Source organism: Pimephales promelas, chromosome 4, assembly GCF_988280905.1.
Source record: "Pimephales promelas chromosome 4, fPimPro1.hap1.1, whole genome shotgun sequence".
NCBI classification, from domain to species: Eukaryota; Metazoa; Chordata; class Actinopteri; order Cypriniformes; family Leuciscidae; genus Pimephales; species Pimephales promelas.
In genome coordinates this window covers 34795815-34813171 of record NC_142772.1, presented here as the reverse complement: position 1 = coordinate 34813171, position 17357 = coordinate 34795815, and the positions used below count along the sequence as shown (strand labels likewise).

The following is a 17357-nucleotide window of genomic DNA, read 5'->3' as shown; positions in this document are numbered from 1 at the left end:
ATCAAATATAAAGACTATATAAGGTATAAAGATATAAAGATAAGAAAATAAGGATAGCAATTAGAAGCAAAGAATTTAGCAATTTTATAGCAGTTTTAGTGTAAAGTAGATATTTGGTCACTCAGGTCACCCTTCCCCCTGTTTGTATCCTTCTAGCGGTTTGTTCGTTGGATGCACGGCAGTTGCATCCAATGCCCTCCACAGTATGTGGATGGTGAAGAAAAAACATTCGTCTTCTCTTTTTACAACGACATTTGCCAGCTTCCACTGATAAATGAGCAGGCCACTGCCGTCTCCCAGACAATGCAGCGTCTCCTTAATGGAACCAGCGTCTACCTCAAAACATGGATGAGCTACCGCTCTCTCTGGAAACTCGACAAGGCTATTGTCATGGAGAAGTTTGCAGCTAAGAAGCCCTCATGTGTGATGTATGATGAGAAGTTTCAGTTCTATGTCAAGATCAGCAATGAAGTGGCAAAGCAGCCCTTGATGAAGCATGAGCACATAATCAGGCTGAACCTGGAGCCTCTAGCCCGTGCCATCCAGGAGAACGCACAAGCGTGGGTCACTTCTCTGGGCAGGCTACTCAATGACTCGGCCCGAGAGGAGCTTTTCAACCTGCGCAATGAACTGTTGGTGAGAACAACATCTTCATCTAAGAATCGTGTAAGTGAAATGTTGAGATTTTGAGACAGTTTGTACTTATAGAATGAGTTTACTGTGAACAGAAATTGTCAGATCATTTGAAGAGGAACCCCAATACCTTGGAGAACCTGAAATTTGTTCTGGGCACCATCACAGACATTAGAGATATGTCTCTCTCAGTGGAGATGAGAATCGATGATATTCAAGAGAGATACAGAACTCTGAGCATGTACAATGTGGAGGTGAGTGTATCAGACGGTAGAGCAACAGTACATAAACCATTTAGTCTAAACCAATTTGTTATAATGAAAGATGATAAAATGTGCTGGTGAAGTTACTTATTCTCACCAATGTTGCTTTTATTTGGTCAAAAATACAGTAAAAAAAAAACCTTTATATTATGAAATATTATTACAATTTAAAAATAACTTTTCTATAATTTGAGATGTATTTATTCCTGTGATGTTAAATTATAAATATTTCTCAATATTTCTAATAATTCTTATTATCTCTGTTGAAAACAGTTGTGCTGCTTAATATTTCTGTGGAAACAGTGATACTCTTTTCATGATCCTTTGATGAATAGAAAGATATTTAAATTTATTTAAATATTTAATAAGTGTTATAACTGTGACTTTTTTATTACTTTAATGTGTCCTTGGTGAATAAAAGTACTAATTTCTTTCACACAAAAAAAGAACAATTTCACTTAACCTAAACCATTGTTAGTGTACATGTCAAATATTGCATATGCACTAAAACGTTTTGTGATCATTCCTTTGTTTATTGATCTGCTTTACAATTATTTTGTTCTGAAGACTTCAGAGGAGGAGGTGCAACTGTCTGCAAACATCTGCAATCTGTGGAGTGAACTTTTTAAAGAGTCTAGAAGGGTTGACCGCAGTTTGGGAAAAGTAAAGAAGACTTTTGCAGAGGTAGTACTAAGCATTTACCAGTAAGGCTTAATTTGCTGGTTGGCTGCAGTTTGTACACACTGCTTAGACTTAGTCTTACTAGATTGGTCATAACATTTTTAAGTCAGTTACACAAAAAGGTAGATAACTATGCAACTGGCCCCTGATCTTAGGTTTCTTAATGTTGAAATTCACTGAATTCACTTTCAATTCTCTCTCTCTCTCAGATCACTCTGAATCAGATTGAGGAGTATAAACAGGAGATCTCCATATTTGCAGAGAGCTTCAACATGCATGGTCCTGGAGCAGTGGGAGATGATCTAGAGAAAGGCAAGAGCACCAGGACTCTATCCTGATGTGTTTTGTTTTCATATCTTACCCACCTGGTATTATATCATCATTGTTTACTCTTATAGGTTTAGAGATCATGGATACCTATGAGACGGAGTTGGCTAGGATAGAGGCAAGCCGTCAGGAACTGGCTAAAGCAGAGAAATTGTTCAACCTGCCCATCACTATGTACCCAGAGCTTCTCAATGTACAGAAGGAGATGAGGGGCCTGAGACAGATCTATGAGATTTATAAGAGCCAGAAAGTTAGAACGTCAATTCATTGCACAAACCTTTACTTATTACTATGTTGATCACATTTTCTGACCAGATGTGACACAGGTGTGTGTATATTCCTCAGGTAGCTAAGACGGAGTGGTCACAGACCCTTTGGGTAAATCTGGACATAAAGGTCCTTCAGGACGGTATAGAAGGGCATATCAAGAGCTTGCGGAAGCTCCCGAAGGATGTGAGAGCTCTTCCTGTATCTTTCTTCCTGGAGGGCCGCATGAAAGAATTCAAAGAGTCACTCCCTCTTCTGTTGGACCTAAAAAATAAGGCTCTCAGAGACAGGTAAAAGCAACTAGGGGTTAAGTGTCTTGCTCTGGGACACATTGGTGTCTCGCAGAGGATTGAAACCCGGGTATCTCACACCAAATTCATGTGTCTTATCCACTGAGCCATCACAACCTCCGCTTTGTGCTTTTCTAATGCTTTTAAAATTCTGTTTTATAATGTTTTAACATAAAGTAATATATCTCTGACTTTATACACAGCTAGTAAATATGATTAAGTGAATAGTGTGATCTTTAAAAAGGAAGCTTAATCTAAGGTCACAAGCTGTTTGGATATAATTTATGCCACATGAGACTCAAGTGCTCACTTGGTTGCTGCAGGCACTGGAAGGGCCTAATGGAGAGGACAGGCACTAGCTTTGAGATGAATCCAAACACCTTCACTCTGGAGAACATGTTCTCCATGGAACTGCACAAGTATGGGACCGTCATCAGTGACATTGTCACCTCAGCTGTAAAGGAGCTTGGCATCGAGACGGTTAGAAATCTCATCAAAAATGAAATTCAACTACACTTCTTATATTAGTTATGAAAATTCCAGCATTAGAGTTACAGGGAAAGTTCACCCAAAATAAACATCCTGCAATCAATTACTCATGTCTTTCCAAACCTGCACGCTTTTCTGACTTCTGTGGAACATAAGGTAGTATAGATGGTATAGAAAGAAAAGTGTTGGTAACCAAACAGTTTCGGTTCACATTGGGTTCCATTGAATTTTTGTCCATACAATTAAAGTCAATGAAAACTTAAACTGTTTGGTTGCCAACATTCTACGAAATGTCTTCTATGTTTCACAGAAGAAACAAATGCATCAGACTTGGAAGAGCATGAGTAAATGATGTTGATGATAAAAAATCCCAAGAAAGACTGATTTGAACTGTTTAATGAGATTGTGGCAAGTTTCCTTAAATGATTGTCATACTAGATTACAGAGTGTGTTTGTTTGCATTTTTGAAGGGAGTAAAAGAAGTGGAGGAAACATGGGGGAATATGAAGTTCAATATCCAGCGGTTCTTAAAAGGCACACAGGAGCATGGTTTCATTCTTGGTGCTGTGGATGAGATTCTCCAGCACTTGGATGATGATGCCATGAACCTGCAGAGTATGGCAGGCAGCCACTTTGTAGGTCCCTTCCTGGTCACCGTGCAGCAGTGGGAGAAGAATCTATCACTGATTAGTGAGATTATTGAGGTCAATGGAAACCAACAATATCAACAATCAACGACATGAAAATCACACTGACTCATGTTCACGTTTCTTTACTATTGTTCTCAAATGTCTAGGTATGGATGTTAGTGCAGCAAAAATGGATGTACCTGGAAAGCATCTTCATTGGAGGTGACATTAGCTCACAGCTACCTGAGGAAGCCAAAAAATTTGAAAATATTGACAAAATGTTCAAAAAGGTAAATTCTGCACCACGACTAATATGAAAATGTGTTTTTTGTGAAGAATGTAAATCCTTTATCCTCTGATGGATATCACCAGATAATGACCGACACAGTGAAGGACCCTGGGATTAAGAGATGCTGTCTGGTTCCAAATCGTCTGGCTGACCTGCAGAACCTAAGCGACGGTTTGGAGAGGTGTCAAAAGAGTCTGAACGATTACCTCGATTCCAAGCGAAATGCTTTCCCACGCTTTTTCTTCATTTCTGACGATGAGCTGCTCAGTATTTTGGGGAGCAGTGAGCCTACTTGTGTGCAGGAGCACATGATCAAGGTAATTTTAGGTGCTGAAAAGGGAAGAAAGGAAAGTTTTTTTGTTTTCTAAATTCAGTTTTTTTATGCATGTTATTGATCTTATTGTGAATGATTCACATGCATGTTTAAATGCTTCATGTGCAACCTGCTTTTATTTGGTTACTTGTACTCTGCTGCATCCTAAAATATAAAAGACTGTTATATATTTCATTTTTAAGTATAAAGGAAGTATACTGTGGAAGAATTGATATTATTAATGTGTTTTCTATCACTGTACTGGTAGTGCTGTACTGTTATGCATTATTTAAATCAAAATGCATTTTTTAACAATAATACATCAAAATTATTACTTGTTTATTTAGTTAGTTATTTAATTATATAAATCAAAATTTATTTAATCAATTTATTGTAATTCAAAAATTATTTGTTTATTTAGTTATTAGTTTTTTTTTTTTTACATTGATTTAATGGAAAGCACTCCCTTGTAGGGGTCCCTGAATCTCAGTTTGAAAACCCCTGCTCTACTGTATAAGCTTTCCTCACCCTTCTATTAAAATCATTCAAATAAACTGAATTCTTGATCAAAAATAACAGGTGCAGACCATAAATGAATCAATCACCTTGTTTTTTTTCTCATCGACAGATGTATGACAACATTGCAGCTTTGCGTTTTGATACGGGAATGAATGGAGAGATGGTGGCAAGGGCACTGGTGTCTGCCGAGGGGGAGGTGATGGAGCTCAAACAACCTGTCCCTGCAGAGGGCCGTGTGGAGGACTGGATGACTGGAGTGCTGCTGGAGATGAGGAGAACCAACAGACTTATCACCAAAGAGGCTATTTACTTCTACGGCCACCAAAAGACTAGGTGAGGACATTAAGTCTCCATCTCATTGAGCTTTTCTGTTTAATTTGAATTTATATGAATTTAATAATATGGCTGCCTGCGTTTCCATCAGGGTTGACTGGATGTTTGACTACCAGGGCATGGTGGTGCTGGCAGCAAACCAAGTGTGGTGGACCTGGGAGGTGGAAGACGTCTTCAAAAGGATGTATCATGGCGAAAAGCAGGCATTGAAACAGTATGCAAAGAAAATGCACCAGCAGATCAATGACTTGGTGAGACGCATCACGCAACCTTTAAATAAGAATGACAGACGGAAAATCAACACTGTCCTCATCATTGATGTCCATGCTAGGGACATTGTGGATGCTTTTGTCAGAGATAGGTAAGATATGAAAACTGTCACCTCAAAAGAGGTTGTAACGTTGAGAATTGGTTGAATTTTTCCATCCTAATGCACACTTATTCTGTGGGCAGTATCACAGATGCCAGTGAGTTTGAATGGGAGAGTCAGTTGAGATTCTACTGGGTTAAAGAGCCCGATGAGCTGTTTGTGCGGCAGTGCAGTGCTCAGTTCTCTTACGGCTACGAGTACATGGGGTTGAACGGCCGGCTGGTCATTACTCCCCTGACTGACCGCATCTATCTCACACTTACCCAGGTATTCAGTTTACCCAGTTGTCCTTTCCTAAATGGCCTGTTTTATTGTACACATCTTATTAATATGTCGTATGATGCTCTCAGGCCTTGTCTATGTTCCTGGGCGGAGCACCAGCCGGGCCTGCAGGTACAGGGAAAACTGAATCCACTAAAGATCTGGCAAAAGCCTTGGGGCTTTTGTGTGTGGTCACCAACTGTGGAGAGGGCATGGACTACATGGTAAGAGACTGCAGACTCAAAACTCTACTGAGAGATTATTGCTTTGCAGGGTGACATGTTTTGTTCAACAAAATTATTAAAATGATGTATTTCAATATGATATACACTTCTGTTCAAAATTTAGTTTCAGCGCACATGATATTTCAGAAATCTGAAATAAATTCTGAAAAAAATAAATAAATAAAAAATCATCTTCTTGAGCCCAAAATTTTTAGTTTATGCTATTAATTTAGATTTTGTTTTTCCTGTCGTATAGGCTGTGGGTAAAATCCTCTCTGGTTTAGCTCAGTGTGGAGCCTGGGGGTGTTTTGATGAGTTCAACCGCATTGACGCCTCAGTGCTGTCTGTCATCTCATCCCAGATCCAAACAATCCGAAACGCTCTCATGCTGGACCTCAAGAGGTTTCAAGTAAGTTTGTAACTGGAAGTCACATTTTCTAGAGTCACTCTGATAGTCAAATACTGAAATTGTTGTCATTATTTAAGCCACTGTGTGTTTTTGTTATTTTTTTTGTGTTGTTTAGTTTGAAGGTCAAGAAATCAGTCTAGATAAACGCGTTGGAATCTTCATCACGATGAACCCTGGTTACGCTGGCCGCACAGAACTTCCCGAGTCAGTGAAAACTTTATTCAGACCAGTGGTAGTCATCGTGCCTGATCTGCAGCAGATCTGTGAGATCATGCTTTTCTCTGAAGGCTTCCTTTTGGCCAAGGTGGGGAAAATAAGGACTGGGCTGTCAGTAGATTAAATGGATCAGACTAAAAAGAGAATCATTTATACTATTTAATTGTTTTTAATCAAAGAGTTTCACATGAACATTAAACAATAATCTTCAGAGAGCCGTATGTGAATAGGCAAACAAAATACAAATAAAAAATTGCATAAATGGTTTACTTGCAGGTTTTGGCAAAGAAGATGACAGTGCTGTACAAACTAGCACGAGAGCAGCTGTCTAAACAATCACACTATGACTTTGGGCTTAGAGCACTTAAGTCTGTGTTAGTAATGGCAGGGGAGCTGAAGAGAGGTTCACCTGATCTCAGTGAGGTATTGATCTCTCTGCGTCATCTTCCAACACACCTTAATGAGCTGCCATCACAAATTTACTCCTAATTTTCTCATATCTTTACCCCTATTAGGATGTGGTTTTGATGAGGGCTCTGAGAGACATGAACCTGCCCAAGTTTGTATTTGAGGATGTTCCTCTGTTTTTGGGCCTCATCTCAGATCTGTTCCCTGGGCTCGACTGCCCACGTGTACGTTACCCCAGCTTTAATGACGCTGTAGAGGGCACCCTGCAGGAGAATGAGTATATCATGCTCCCCAGCCAGGTGATTCATCCCTTCAAAACTCCTTTTAAAAGGATTGTAATTATTCAGCATAGTGATTCATGACTAATTTGTGAATGTAGGTGGACAAAGTGGTGCAAATGTATGAGACCATGATGACCAGACACACAACCATGGTGGTTGGACCGACAGGAGGAGGGAAATCTGTGGTGATCAACACACTCTGCCAATCACAGACCAGGTCTTTGTCCACACATAAATAACAATATATTCATACAATGACATTTTATGTAGAAATTCTGCTAGATGTTCATAAACAAATTGTTCTCTCAGGCATATACACATAAGTGTTAAATTGTATCTGTAGGTTGGGCCTGCTGACCAAAATGTACAGCCTGAACCCTAAAGCGATGAGTGTGATTGAGCTATATGGGATCCTGGACCCGGTCACACGAGATTGGACTGATGGGATTCTGTCTAACATATTCCGTGACATCAATAAACCTACAGACAAAAAAGAAAGGAGGTGAAATCATAGCTTAAAATTCTTCTACATCTATCAAAGGCATGAAACAGAACAGAATTAATTTGTGTTTGCTTCACAGGTACATCCTCTTCGATGGAGATGTAGACGCTCTATGGGTGGAGAACATGAATTCAGTCATGGATGATAACAGGCTTCTCACGCTGGCTAATGGAGAGAGAATTCGTCTACAGAACTACTGTGCTCTGCTCTTTGAGGTATCATGCAACCTCTTCATTTCACTGGAATTCAGTGTAACTGTTGTAGACTTGGCGAACAAAAGTGATGTGTTTTAGGTTGGAGATCTGCAGTATGCCTCCCCTGCTACCGTATCGCGTTGTGGAATGGTGTTTGTGGACCCCAAAAACCTTCGCTACCTTCCCTTCTGGGAAAAATGGGTCAACAGTAGAGCCCCCAAAGTAAGTGTTTATTTTTCTCTCTGTGCTTGTTATCCTAAAAATATATACCAGCGGTTCGTCAAGCAAGAAAACTGAGTGTACTTTTTTTTACGTCAAAGGAAGTTGACAGCCATACCAAACATCAATATATATATACAGTATGTAAAATATAAATATATGGAAATATACATAAATATAAGGGAAATTTGGAAGTGAAAAGATATTAGAAGAAGGTATTTTTAAGATATTAGAATAATATATGTAATCATGTTCTGACACTGATAAGATTATATTTTCAACATGCCTTTGCTCTGTCACCAGGAAAAGACAGAACTCCACAAATTGTTTGAAAAATATGTACCAAGTGCCATTGATATGATAGTGGATGGTGTGGTTGATGGTAAACTGACAGAGAAACTGAAGACTGTGATCTTACAGACGGATTTAAACATGGTGAGTGAGTCAGTAGAGACTTGAACAACACTGGAGTTTAAGTAATCTATCTAGCATTTAGCACTAACTTCTTTTTTACTGTAGGTGACGCAGTTGACTGTGGTGCTAGATTCTCTGCTGGAGAACGAGGACTTTATTACTGAGGAGCTGGAGTGTTATTTTCTGGAGGCACTGTATTGTTCGCTGGGGGCATGTCTCCTGGAAAATGGCAGACAGAAGTTTGATGGTTTTATCAAAAAGTTGTCCTCTCTGAACAATGTTCATGATGAGAAAGTGCTTGCAGGCCCTGGACAAATTCCCGGTGAGGTGGAAGGGAATTTACAAAAATGTACAAAAAATTTACATATTGCAATACCTGGTATTGGCAGTGAATGAAAAAATATAACTATTTCTTATGAAACGGTAAATTATTTGATCAAAATGACAAACAACACATATATTGTGTAACTTCATATACAAGATCAGCCAGTTCTTATTTTTCTATGAAAGGGCAACTGTCACAAAAACGAGATAAATTATGATTTTGTTCCTCATAAAAAAAATGTATTCAATTAAATTATTATTACTCAATTTTTTTTTAATTATTTAATATTTTATTTGTTTGTTTAATTTTGCAGTTTACTTGCCAACTCTCTATGATTTTCATTTTGATGGAACCCAAAAGAAGTGGGTTCCCTGGAGCTCCATGGTATCAAAATACATTCATAGCCCTGATATGAAATTCATCGACATCCTTGGTAAAGCAGATCATTTCTTCTCTTTGCTCCTTCTTTGTATTTCCCTTCCTCTCCAACTGTTTGCTTTCTCTCTACTAATCTAGTTGTTTTTATTCAGTACGGTATGCTTCAATAAAAGCTTGTTTTATCCGTTGCTCTCCATCAGTCCCGACAGTGGACACCACTCGTGCTAACTGGCTGTTGGAACAGATGGTGAAGGCGAAAAGGCCAGTGGTGCTGGTTGGAGAGTCTGGCACCTCAAAAACAGCCACCATACAGAACTTCCTGAGTAATCTCAAAACAGATACAACTGTAAGTCCATCCCTGTGAATATTGCTGAAGCTGCTTCTGTAAAATTAAAACTATAAATGAATGCAGTCCAGTTTTCACACTCAGGATAACAATATGCACCTTTTACCCAGATAATGATGACCATCAATTTCTCGTCGAGAACAACATCTATGGACCTGCAGAGGACTCTGGAGGCCAGTGTTGAAAAAAGAACCAAAGACACTTATGGTCCTCCAATGGGCAAAAGGCTCCTTGTTTTTATGGATGACCTCAACATGCCAAGGGTAAGAATGGATTTATAATTTTATACTGTAGGTAGGTCATATCTGAGACTGAACCTTCACCTCACGGCTCTTCATGGATTGTCATTTGTTTGATCTCAGGTGGATGAATATGGCACCCAGCAGCCTATAGCTCTTCTAAAGCTGCTGTTGGACAGGGGTGGAATGTATGACAGAGGAAAGGAACTTAACTATAAACTCATTAAGGACTTGGGCTTCATTGCAGCCATGGGGAAGGCAGGGGGCGGTAGGAATGAGGTGGACCCTCGGTTCATCTCTCTTTTCAGTGTGTTCAACATCCCCTTCCCGGAGGAAGAGTCCCTGCACCTCATCTACTCTTCCATACTTAAAGGACACACCAAGGTGCGAGAAAAAATTCAACTGGCCATATCAGAACAAATGCCATTTGATTTCATGTTTTCATGATTTCATGGCTTGTGATGACACAATCATATATTAGTAGGCTATATTGCAATTATGCGTATTGTGTTGACACTTTGTATCATTGTTTTAGTATTTGGTTATACTTTATTTTAAGGTGACATAGTTACACTGTACTTACTCAAATAAGTACTGAGAAATATGTATTAAGTTAATGGACTTACTATAGAGTTACGATTAGGGTTTGGTTTAGGGTTAGTTGTATTAATTATGCGTAATTTACTGTTATTACTATAATAAGTAAATGCAGTAATGTGTAACGTCACTTTTGAAATGAATGATTGACATTAATCTGAATTATTGCTCTTGTATTCTAAAGCCCTTTGAGGAATGCATTCAAAACATCTGTGACAAGTTGACCTTTTGTACTCTGGAGTTGTACAAAACCATAATTAAGGACCTACCGCCAACACCTTCCAAGTTCCACTACATCTTTAACTTGCGAGATCTCTCCAGAGTCTACAATGGCTTGACAATGACCAATCCTGAAAGGTTAAGAGTATTATTATTCAAATGAATTAGAAAGGACTGAGAAAGTTCTTTTTAGTTTGATGTTTGCAATAGTCAGTTACTCTGTACCAGTGGTTCTGAACCAGGAGGCTGAGGCTCACGCTTTAACTTCCAAGGGGTCTGCAGGATGACTTAAAATTATTTAAATGAATATACTATTATTAATAGAGTATATTGAAACAATCTAATGCTTAAAAAACATACAATCAAGATGTAAACTGGAATCAGTTCTTTTTTCCCTCAAAAACTAAAATTATCTGGAATTACAAAATTAATTGTGAGTTATTAATTTACCTATTGACATTCTTTATTTCTGTTCATAATATATTTTTTTATATTATATATTTTTTTTATATTATAATTTTTTATATTATAATATGTTTAGTTTTTAGATATTATATTGTTACATAATCAAAAAGGTTAAGAACCACTACTTTATGCCATATGCAGTACTACCACTATGCTTCACTATGACCAGTTTGTGTCATGTTTATTTTAATAATGAGCGTGTGTTTTGCTCTCATTTAACTCCAGGTTCTGTACAGTCACCCAGTTTGTTCGTGTGTGGAGGAATGAATGCCTAAGGGTCTTCCATGACAGACTTATCAATGAAACTGACAAAATCATGGTATGCTTGCTTCCAAGTAGCATGTTACAAAAGCCCACAATATAGTGCCGTAGTGATGACGACACTTTGTAGGACAACTCGGAATCTAGCGGCGCATGGGTTCCCTCGATCGAAAAGCTATGCATTTTCCCCATAGACTTTTGGAAAATCGCAAAAAAATAAGATCTGTGTTTAACAAAGACTTGTGACCCTTACAAGGTTTGTCTATCAAGATAATCTTTATAAGTTAATCCAAAATTTATACATTTTGAAAAAAACACAAGTTAAAGTTAAATTTTAAAGTAAAAAAAACATTATATTACATTATATAACATTATAAATGTGTGTTCTATGTCATAGATCAAAACGTGAAAATATTTAGAAACTTTGTTCACTACAGACCTTACTTCAGGCGATTTAGCAAAAACTCATTCAAAAATCCCATAGACTTTAGAGCGAGGGAACCGGGAGTGCTAAAATGCTAACTCACTTCCGCGTTTTGGCCTACAGAGTGACGTCGTAACTTCGGCACTCTATTGTCTACATTTTAAAATACACGCTTGTCGTCCCATGCTCTGGCTTCGCTCTCTACAGGTCCAGGGCCATATAAAGAATCTGATTGAAGAGCACTTCAGATCAGACCTCGATTCAGCCATGAGAGACCCCATTCTGTTTGGAGATTACAGAACAGCTCTAAAGTCTGAGCCAAGAGTTTATGAGGATATACTGGACTATGATGCATCCAAAGCTCTGTTTCAGGTGCATAGATGTCTTCATTTACAGCAGTAATTTACATTCATGTGCTTGGCAGATGATTTTATCCAAAGCATGCATTGCATTCAAACTATACATTTTTTTTCCAATTCATGCATTACCTGGAAATGCTTTTTCCAAAGCAGAAATCCATCAGTTTATCTGAAAACGAACAAGCTTGACAGTGTGAAGCGTTTTTGTTCTTTTCTTTGACCCCTATAGGAGATCCTGGAGGAGTATAATGAAAATAAGACCAGAATGAACTTGGTGTTGTTTGATGATGCTCTTGAACACCTGACTGTCATTCATCGCATCATCAGAATGGACCGTAGTCATGCGTTGCTGGTTGGCGTAGGTGGTTCAGGGAAACAGTCTCTTACAAAGCTGGCTGCCTTCGCCGCAGGTTATGAGGTAATTCATTGTTTTTAATATTCTTCCTGTATTTTATCTACTGTTCTATATTTTATATATCCCCTTCATTTTCTTTGTAAATTAGCAATTTAGTAATAGTAAGAATCATTTTGTGCTGTTTGTTTGTAGGTGTTTGAAATTGTGCTTAGTAGAGGGTACTCAGAGACTAACTTTCGTGAGGATCTGAAAACTCTGTACCTTAAATTGGGTATAGAGAACAAGAAAATGGTCTTCCTGTTCACTGATGCCCATGTGGCTGAGGAAGGTTTTCTGGAGCTCATCAACAACATGCTTACATCAGGTATTTAAAACAACTGTCTTAATAATGTCTAATAAGGTAACTCACTTTTTAAATGAATCTATTTGGTTAAAGTTCTTTGTATGACATGTAAACATGAACAAGCATGTCAGTTTTATGGACTGCATTAAAAAGAGATGCTAGCAGCAGTTTCTTTGTTTTGTCAGGGATGGTTCCAGCACTGTTCCCTGATGACGAGAAGGAATCGGTCCTAAACCAGCTGCGAGATGAAGCTATAAAAATGGGCTGTGGTCCGTCAAAAGAGAGTGTGTGGCAATACTTTGTCAACAAGAGTGCCAACAACTTGCACATAGTGCTGGCCATGTCACCTGTTGGTGACACCCTTAGAACACGCTGCAGGAATTTCCCAGGTCTTTGAGCAATGCATCAGAAATGTATTTGTTTGATCCTTCTCCTACTTCCTTCATTTCTTTATGTGTGTGTTTTTGTGCATTAGGGTTGGTTAATAATACAAACATCGACTGGTTCTCCCCATGGCCTCTTCAAGCTCTACACGCAGTGGCCAAGTCCTTTTTAGGTATGGACTTGGTTAACTAGAGATTTCAAAGCAGTTTATAAATTATTGTTTACTAACCCTGTGTCTGCATATTGCAATAATGCACACCCATTCATGGTTTATGTATCATGTCTCATTTCAGGCGAGAGTCCAATGATCCCAGCATGTCATTCAGAGGCGGTGATTGCTCATGTGTGTATGGTGCACGGTTCTGTAGGCGAGTATAGTAAACTGTTCCTGCAGACACTACGCCGCAGCAACTTCGTCACTCCTAAAAACTACCTTGACTTTATTAGCACCTACTCCAACCTACTTGAGGACCAAGATAAATACATACTGGGTAAGAGCAAATTTCTCTTGAGCTGTTTGGGAACATTTGTTTATGATTGTAAAATAATGTACTGCATCTATATTGGTGCTGTTATCATTGTTGTTAACCAAAACTAAATCTAGATTAATCACATCAACTAAACAAAAATGTGATTTTTTTTTTAACAAAAACTAATAAAAGCTCTTAACATAATTGATACAAATTAATAATTAAAATAATATGAAAAATAAAAATGAAAACTGTACATACAAAAAATAAATGCTATAATAGTATTTATTTAATCCTAGAATAACAGTGGTCTATATGCCTTTTCCAGCACAATATAAACGTCTAGAAGGGGGTTTGGATAAGCTGAAGGAGGCGAGTGGGCAGCTAGCAGAGCTCAACACCAAACTAGCTGAGCAGAAAGTGGTGCTGGCTGAGAAGACTGCAGCCTGTGAGATCCTTCTAGAAGAGATCTGCTCTAATACTGCTGTTGGTTAGTACAACATCACATACAAACATTTCTGCAGTAAAACTATGGGTAATTAATATCAAGATGTTTTTTTTTATTTATGTTACAGATGTGTTGATATGTCACATATTTATTCAAATAATGTAAAAAGTGGAAAAAAGAAAGGATTTTCCATATGGATAGGATCGAACACCTGCTAAAAATAGATTGTAAACTCTCTCTTTCAGCGGAGGAGAAGAAAGCCCTGGCGGAGGAGAAGGCTAAAGAGATAGAGGAGCAGAATAAAGTGATAGTTGTGGAGAAGGAGGATGCTGAGAGCTCTCTTGCTGAGGCTCTTCCTGCTTTAGAAGCCGCTCGCATGGCCCTGCAAGACCTGGACAAATCTGATGTCACAGAAATCAGGTGACGACCACTGTGCTTCTGGACTAAATCAATGCAAAAACATTCAATTTTGACTCTTGTGAGTCATATGCAGGACTCAATAAATGTTTTTTTTTTTTTTGTTTCTAGGCCCATTTTAACCACATATTGCATATAACATGGTAGATCAATTAATAATTCTGTTGTATCCTTTATAACGTAGTTGATAATCATCTTTATAGAACATTTTGCAAGATGTAAACAACACTGGTCCAGAAGCACTTCCTGTTTGATTTTTTTAACACTAGATAAAAGCTGGGATAAAATACAACCAACAGAACACATAAAACTGAATCAAAAAGTTAAACAAATATCTTTAAGATTTTTTCTTTACATATGAAATAAAGAAAACAGTTACAAACTGAAACAGGAAGTGTTTCTGGACCAGTGTTGTTTACATCTTGTAAAATGGTCTATACAACATTTGGTTAAAAAGAAACATGTTTTATTTATTGACGAATGAGAAAAAAATCCCATTGTTTTTGCCTATACCTGTCATTTCATGACATAAATCAAATATATTTTTTCAAAAATGTTTTTTTTTCTCCCCTTTTGTTTCTTATGCTCTAAACTAACAATGTAATGACATGTAAAAATACTAAATTCAAAAAACTTTTTTGTATTGGTCTCATGAGGTTGAAGTACAGTTAATAATAAATTAAATAAATTGGAATATATAATAATTATAAATATAATATTACATTTCAAGATATCATATTATACTATTAATATTAGAAAATATGTATATAAATAAGGTGAAAGTGACAGGTTTTTCTATCTTTTTTGTAGTGGGGCCAGTAAAAAATGGTTCACAGCACGTAAAATTTATTTGCAAAAATACATTTTTACTTGCTGTGGATCATTTTCATTGGTCAAACCAAAAAGTGCCTCTCTTTTGTTACATGAAGGCCACTAGCTTAATGCAAAACAAACAGTGTAAGAACAGTATTGACACTCCTCCACCTTCTTGTTTGCGGCATTGTAGATCTTTCGCCAAGCCACCCAAACAGGTGCAGGTTGTGTGCGAGTGCATCCTAGTGATACGGGGCTATAAAGAGATCAGCTGGAAGTCAGCCAAGGGCATGATGTCAGAGGGCAACTTCCTGCGCTCGCTTATGGAGATGGACTGTGACTCAATCATTGCCAGTCAAGTCAAAACTGTCAAGGGTAAGCCAACATCCATATTACTCATCTTCTTGATGCTTTTCTTTGATCCCAGTTCCTTAAAACAACTTATGAAGTATCTAGCTCCTAAACGTAAATCCACTCATAGAAATTCTGATGCCTCCACCTTGTCATATTGTATACCTAGCCTACCTAAGGAACCTCAACACCAGTTTGGAGGAGATGCAAGCCATCAGTAAAGCTGGTTCTGGCATGCTAAGGTTTGTGGAGGCAGTCATGGGCTACTGTGACGTAGCCAGAGACATTAAACCTAAGCGAGAGAAGGTATGATATGCTTACATTATAGAGACTGTTTAAATGCGTAAATTCATTTACTTTATTTGATCTCATTTAAGAAAATTACATTTAAAGGTAGCTCGTCTGGAGAGGAATTTCTTCCAAAGCAAACGTGAGCTGGAGCGAATCCAGAATGAGCTCAGTGCCATCCAGAAAGAGCTTGGAGCTCTTGGAAACAAATATGAGGCTGCCATGACAGAAAAGCAGCTTCTGCAGGAGGAGGCCGAGGTTATGGAGAGAAGACTCATTGCTGCAGACAAACTAATCTCAGGCCTGGGATCAGAGAATGAGCGGTCAGCTTACTCATTAAAAACTTCGCTTGAATGAATGACTGATCATTGATAACCCAGATTAAAGTACTATTCTACTGTTCGTCTATTTACGTGTAGCTGGATGGAGGACCTGGAGGAGCTGAAGCAGCGGCGAGTACGTCTTCTGGGAGACTGTCTGATCTGTGCTGCCTTCCTCAGCTACGAGGGAGCATTCAGCTGGGACTTCCGCAATGATATGGTTTATGGGGTGTGGCAGGCAGATGTCCTGGAGAGGGGTATTCCTCTGAGCCAGCCTTTCCGAATAGAAAACCTGCTCACTGATGAGGTGGAGATAAGCAGGTGAGTCATCAATACATCTGTAGAAGAATGAATATTATATGTATTTTTTTTTTATGGGGAAAAAACTCTCCATTCTCTTAGATGGGGATCTGAAGGTCTTCCTCCAGATGAACTTTCAGTGCAGAATGGCATCCTGACCACCAGATCCAGCCGCTTCCCCTTGTGCATTGACCCCCAGCAGCAAGCCCTCAACTGGGTCAAAAAGAAGGAGGAGAAGAACAATCTGAAGGTTTCGCTTCATTCCATCCCTTAACTCTGCTCAAAGTTTTCTGTAATCAATTTTTATTGTAAATCTTATGATTTGCAGATCTCGTCATTCAATGACCCAGACTTCTTGAAGGGGCTGGAGTTGGCCATTAAGTATGGCTTCCCCTTCCTGTTCCAAGATGTGGATGAATATATTGATCCAGTTATTGACAATGTCCTTGAGAAGAATGTAAAAGGGCCAGAGGGGCGTCAGGTTGTCGTACTTGGTGATAAGGAAGTTGATTATGATCCCAATTTCAAACTTTACCTCAATACCAAACTTGCAAACCCCAAGTTCTCTCCTGCTGTATTTGGGAAGGCCATGGTTATCAATTACACAGGTGAGAGAGCAAACTTTATGCAATGCACACCAGTTTATGTCAATTCACAACAGGTTTTGATGCCAGTTGCGATGCACACTGATTCCAATGCCAATTTTTTTTACGTTCTCTTTTAA

The 17357-nt window shown here is 38.4% G+C and overlaps 1 protein-coding gene across 1 annotated transcript in view; it reads left to right on the top strand.

The window, feature by feature from the left end:
* dnah10 (dynein axonemal heavy chain 10) overlaps nucleotides 1-17357 on the top strand; it is a 33608-nt gene that overhangs the window by 8720 nt on the left and 7531 nt on the right. The window contains exons 20-63 of the mRNA XM_089130347.1: nucleotides 157-636; nucleotides 729-887; nucleotides 1464-1580; nucleotides 1787-1889; nucleotides 1976-2154; nucleotides 2250-2461; nucleotides 2785-2941; nucleotides 3421-3654; nucleotides 3747-3869; nucleotides 3952-4185; nucleotides 4810-5033; nucleotides 5125-5394; nucleotides 5487-5670; nucleotides 5754-5888; nucleotides 6145-6297; nucleotides 6413-6601; nucleotides 6790-6936; nucleotides 7029-7220; nucleotides 7301-7419; nucleotides 7546-7704; nucleotides 7784-7919; nucleotides 7998-8120; nucleotides 8421-8552; nucleotides 8637-8853; nucleotides 9170-9289; nucleotides 9435-9580; nucleotides 9691-9843; nucleotides 9943-10203; nucleotides 10601-10773; nucleotides 11326-11419; nucleotides 11993-12157; nucleotides 12374-12562; nucleotides 12692-12863; nucleotides 13028-13231; nucleotides 13318-13398; nucleotides 13520-13717; nucleotides 14025-14186; nucleotides 14390-14564; nucleotides 15568-15749; nucleotides 15895-16031; nucleotides 16119-16336; nucleotides 16433-16654; nucleotides 16736-16883; nucleotides 16962-17241. Of these exons, the coding sequence (XP_088986473.1) occupies nucleotides 157-636; nucleotides 729-887; nucleotides 1464-1580; nucleotides 1787-1889; nucleotides 1976-2154; nucleotides 2250-2461; nucleotides 2785-2941; nucleotides 3421-3654; nucleotides 3747-3869; nucleotides 3952-4185; nucleotides 4810-5033; nucleotides 5125-5394; nucleotides 5487-5670; nucleotides 5754-5888; nucleotides 6145-6297; nucleotides 6413-6601; nucleotides 6790-6936; nucleotides 7029-7220; nucleotides 7301-7419; nucleotides 7546-7704; nucleotides 7784-7919; nucleotides 7998-8120; nucleotides 8421-8552; nucleotides 8637-8853; nucleotides 9170-9289; nucleotides 9435-9580; nucleotides 9691-9843; nucleotides 9943-10203; nucleotides 10601-10773; nucleotides 11326-11419; nucleotides 11993-12157; nucleotides 12374-12562; nucleotides 12692-12863; nucleotides 13028-13231; nucleotides 13318-13398; nucleotides 13520-13717; nucleotides 14025-14186; nucleotides 14390-14564; nucleotides 15568-15749; nucleotides 15895-16031; nucleotides 16119-16336; nucleotides 16433-16654; nucleotides 16736-16883; nucleotides 16962-17241 (7858 nt within the window). The remainder of the gene's footprint in view (nucleotides 1-156; nucleotides 637-728; nucleotides 888-1463; nucleotides 1581-1786; nucleotides 1890-1975; nucleotides 2155-2249; nucleotides 2462-2784; nucleotides 2942-3420; nucleotides 3655-3746; nucleotides 3870-3951; nucleotides 4186-4809; nucleotides 5034-5124; nucleotides 5395-5486; nucleotides 5671-5753; nucleotides 5889-6144; nucleotides 6298-6412; nucleotides 6602-6789; nucleotides 6937-7028; nucleotides 7221-7300; nucleotides 7420-7545; nucleotides 7705-7783; nucleotides 7920-7997; nucleotides 8121-8420; nucleotides 8553-8636; nucleotides 8854-9169; nucleotides 9290-9434; nucleotides 9581-9690; nucleotides 9844-9942; nucleotides 10204-10600; nucleotides 10774-11325; nucleotides 11420-11992; nucleotides 12158-12373; nucleotides 12563-12691; nucleotides 12864-13027; nucleotides 13232-13317; nucleotides 13399-13519; nucleotides 13718-14024; nucleotides 14187-14389; nucleotides 14565-15567; nucleotides 15750-15894; nucleotides 16032-16118; nucleotides 16337-16432; nucleotides 16655-16735; nucleotides 16884-16961; nucleotides 17242-17357) is intronic.